At 35.7% G+C, this 4,906-nt stretch overlaps 1 protein-coding gene across 1 annotated transcript; it reads left to right on the top strand.

Annotated features, from left to right (window-relative positions):
* Window positions 1-1,035: 1,035 nt before the first annotated feature.
* LOC103581205 (olfactory receptor 52N1) lies at window positions 1,036-2,001 on the top strand. Its single transcript, XM_008563093.1, has one exon. It carries the CDS (start codon window positions 1,036-1,038, stop codon window positions 1,999-2,001), a length of 966 nt encoding a protein of 321 aa, XP_008561315.1.
* The last annotated feature ends 2,905 nt before the right edge of the window (window positions 2,002-4,906 follow it).

Genomic DNA, 4,906 nt, shown 5'->3' with positions numbered 1-4,906 from the left:
CCTTTGGTTTCCCATTCTTTTGTGAAAATATCCACACTACCCAAAGTGATATACAAACTCATTGCAATCCCCATCAAAATTCCAATGACATTTTTCTCAGAAATGGAAAAAAAAATATTCAGACATTTACATTGAATATCAAAAGACCACACATAGCCAAAGCAATTCTGAGCCAAAAAAATAAAGCTGGAGGCATAACACTACCTGACTTTAAATTATACTACAAAGCTATAATTACCCAAAAGCATGTTACTGGCATAGAAACAGACACACTGATCAATGGAATAGAATAGAGAATCCAGAAATCAACCCACACACCTACAGCCATCTGTTCTTTGACAAAGGCACCAATCGTATCCACTGGGGAAGAGACTGCCTCTTCAGCAAATGGTGCTGGCATAACTGGATATCCATATGCAGGAGAATGAAACTAGACCCATACCTCTCACCATATACTAAGATCAACTAAAAATGGATTAAAGAATTAAATATACACCTTGAAACAATAAAACTTCTTAAAGAAACCATAAGAAAAACACTTCAGGAAGTAGGACAGGGCCCAGACTTCCTGAAGACTGATTAACTTTGAAAAGTGCACCCACATAAACTATTAAAGTTTGTTAACATTTCAGAATAGAATGGGAATCTCTAAGATAATGAGCACCATACCACAAATATTTACACAATTCTTGATCATCCAATTGTTCATTAGTGGCCAACTTCAGCCAGAGAATGAAGTTCATGATAAAAAAGGAGCCTAGACACATTCTGAACCAGACACATTTACTAGACTCAATCAGCTCATCTTAACATCTATTGCTTAAGGCATGCACTCAAATAGAGTTTATATCACATGTTAAACATAAGAGAACAGATATGGTCATTGATCTACAACAAAGAAAAATTAGCCATTATGAGGAAATAAACCTTGCTTGTTAATTCCTCTCTGAACTTACTTTTTTTTTCTTCTTTTTTTTTTTGTGTCTTACAGAGCCAATTCTGTAGCTGCCATACCATGAACTTCCAACAGTCATTATGTCGTTTCTAAATGGCACCAGCCTAAGTCCAGCTTCATTCATCCTAAATGGCATCCCTGGTCTGGAAGAAGTTCATCTGTGGATCTCCTTCCCGCTGTGTACCATGTACAGCATTGCTATCACAGGGAACTTTGGCCTTATCTACCTCATCTACTCTGAAGAGGCCTTACACAGACCTATGTATGTCTTCCTAGGCCTTCTTTCCTTCACGGACGTGCTCATGTGCACCAGCACCCTGCCCAACACCCTCTGCATATTGTGGTTCAACCTCAAGGAGATCGATTTCAAAGCCTGCCTAACCCAGATGTTCTTTGTGCACACCTTCACAGGGATGGAGTCTGGGGTGCTCATGCTCATGGCCCTGGACCGCTATGTGGCCATCTGCTACCCACTGCGCTACGCCACTGTCCTCACTAATTCAGTCATTGCCAAGGCTGGGCTCCTCACTTTCCTTCGAGGTGTGATGCTTGTTATCCCTTTCACTTTCCTCACCAAGCGCTTGCCATACTGCAGGGGCAATGTCATCCCACACACCTACTGTGACCACATGTCCGTGGCCAAAATATCCTGTGGTAATGTTAAAGTCAATGCAATCTATGGTTTGATGGTTGCCCTCCTGATTGGGGGCTTTGATATCTTGTGCATCACCGTCTCCTACACCATGATCCTCCGAGCAGTGGTCAGTCTCTCCTCAGCAGATGCTCGACAGAAGGCCTTCAGCACCTGCACTGCCCACATCTGTGCCATCGTCATCACCTATGTCCCAGCCTTCTTTACCTTTTTCACACACCGTTTTGGGGGACACACCATTCCTTCCCATATACACATTATTATGGCTAATCTTTATTTACTCATGCCTCCCACAATGAATCCTATTGTGTATGGGGTGAAAACCAAGCAGATACGAGAAAGTGTCGGTAGGTTCTTGCTTAAGGCAAAGGACAATTCTTTTTGTAACATTTAAATAGAGTCTTCTGAGCAGTGAGAGTTCTCCTGGCCAGGCTGGGATCACAAAGTCAACAGGAGATGCTTTGAGTGAAATTAGAAAACTGGCCACGGGAGATATTTTTGTGTGACCAAGATTTTCTACCTCTTTTGAAAGGGTTATTATGATGATCATGTAGGTATAGACCCTGATTTATCAAACTCCATGTACCTCAAACCTCTTTATTCATAGAGGACTTCAAAGTTCACTGCATTTAATCTTCATAGTCAGGTATCTGTTCCTGAATGACAGTCTACACGACTTTGCAGAACAGTGGTTGAATCACTAGGATTGGAGTTGAACTCTTTTAAGAATTTAAATCCTTGGGAAAACATGAGCCATGCTTATTAATGTCTGCACTAATTTACTTATGTGAGCATTCTTCGGACAAAATCATCTGGAGTTCATTATTGTTTCCCAAGTTCTTATCTCCTTCTTTCTATACCAAGTTTGCCAACTGCATATCCAATAACAATTCATATAGAAAATTGTAAATGATGTAAATTTCAGCATACTTATAATACCTAGAAGAAGGAAATAACAACGTCCATCAACATTAGAGTGCATAAATGAATAGTTGTGATCTATTCAGATGAAATATTGAGTGAAATAGACGAAGAATATATATTGGATATTTTCATTAATATAATACTCAGAGGCAGACAAAGCTAATTTACCGTAATAGAAATTAGGATAATCTTTACCTTTGAGAATGAGAGGCCAGGTAATGCAGTGCTTCTGAGGAACTGATATTGATTAATTCTTGGCATGGATGGTACCAACTCGGCACTCTTTCATGAAGCTTTCACTTGTGGTATATGGTCTTTATGGCGTGTATAATAGTATTTTAATTAAATATTTACCTAAAATATGTCTTTTTATTGAAACATATTGATTATGCATACTTATGGGTACAGAGTTATATTTCATTACAAATACACATGTATCATGAAAAAATCAGGGTAATTATCATATTCATCATATCGAAACTTAAACCTTTCTTAGTGATGTAAACATTTGATCTCCACTCTTCTAGTCATTTGATAACATGTAGTAAATTACTGTTAATTATAGATCCCTAACTCAATTGTACACCAACAGAACTCATTTTTCCTAAGTAGCTGTAATTTTGAGTTCATTAACCAGCCTTTCACTGTCTTCTTCCTTCCACCCTTTCCAACCTCTAGTAACCGCAGTTCTCTCTCCTAAAAGTTCAACTTGTTATTAGTATTTTTATTTATTTATTTATTTACTACTTACTTTAAAAAAATTAATTAATTTATTTATTTATTAATAGCTCCCACATATGAAAGACAACATGTAGTTTTTGTCTTTCTGTGACTGACTTATTTCTCTACAGCTCATCCATGTTGCTGCTAATGTCTTCATCATGCACACTGACCTTTCTGTCTTGAGAAACATTTTCTTCTTGCCTCCTGTGCTATGTATCTATGGCTTACCTAGTGTGTATATTTTCTTTTCTTTCAAAAGTAAGTTGAAGTTAGTGTATATAATATGTGCATGTTTTTACAAATTAAAACCAAACTCTGCAGCCAAGATCATTGCAAAAAATAAATCAAAACCTCCATCTCAAAATTCACCTTCATGTAGTTCAGTTCCAGAAATGACCTTTTTAAAAAATATTGTCTGCATGTGGGTTTTTGTTGTACTCCTTTTGGTGGTTATTTCATTTACTCCAAGCTATGTTTGAAATTTAATTAGATTACCTACCACTCTGTTATACACAGTAAGGATTTATTTCAATTACTGCATGTGTCACTTGCCCTCTTCCTCAAAATATTATAATATTTACATGTACATACAATGGCACATATATTTCATATATTAAGTACATATATAAAGTATATATGGGTATAGTTCCTTCTTTCCCCACTATTTACAACCTCAGTGTTAGTCACATATATTATTTTCTGTTTTTAAGATCATTACCACTTGATATGATTCTGGAAATCTTCCCAGATTTGTCTATAACTTGATTAAAATAATTGAAAACTAACAAATAATATTTTAATTACTATGATTAATGAATATTAATATGAAAATTAAATATGACTGTTGATCATTTTACTGCCACATCAGGATCATATTCCCTTCTTTATTGGTTTAATTCCATCATGCTTACTGTTCTTGAAGTATATTTCCAGCATCAACATTTTCCAGAAATATTTGAGAATATATTGCACTGAACAAAAGATGAAAGTGTTTCTGTTGAAAAGAAGCAAGCAGAAAGTTATGAAATAACTTTTATAACAAATAAAAATGAATGGTGGCAAAAAAGGCAAGGCAATATAAAACATGAAAAAAAAAGTAAAGAGATATAGATCCTCAACCCAGGAGGGCAAATGTTTGCCTTATAGGTTTGCCATTAAAAGAAAATACTGTTAAAAGGAAAGGCAGAATTTAACCAAACCATGACCAAATAATATCTTCCATAACCAAATTTTAAATTTGTATTTTAAGAAACAAGAAGAAATGCCAAGAAATGCCATAATATCTAGATAAATTGTCTACAGAAGACTCAAATCTGGACTCTATGTATTATCTCTAGATAAATTGTCTACAGAAGACTCAAATCTGGACCCTATGTATGATATACTCTCTTAGCAAATTTCAATATACAATGCTTTACTGTAAACCAAAGTCATTATGCTGTACATTAGGTCTCCAGAATGTAGTCATTTTATAAATGCAAGTTTGTATCTAATCTAACATCTCTCCTTTTACATTAGATCCCAGACCCCCTTTTATTCTGTTTCTATGAACTCAACTTTTGTAAATTCCACATATAAGTGAGATCATGAAGTAATTGTCTTTTTGTGTCTGGATTATTTTACTTTGTATAATGTCTTCTAGGCTGATCTGA

Source organism: Galeopterus variegatus, unplaced genomic scaffold, assembly GCF_000696425.1.
Source record: "Galeopterus variegatus unplaced genomic scaffold, G_variegatus-3.0.2 Scaffold12549, whole genome shotgun sequence".
In the NCBI taxonomy this organism is placed as follows: Eukaryota; Metazoa; Chordata; class Mammalia; order Dermoptera; family Cynocephalidae; genus Galeopterus; species Galeopterus variegatus.
The sequence above is the reverse complement of the archived record's forward strand: the minus strand, read 5'-3'. Positions and strand labels throughout refer to the sequence as shown.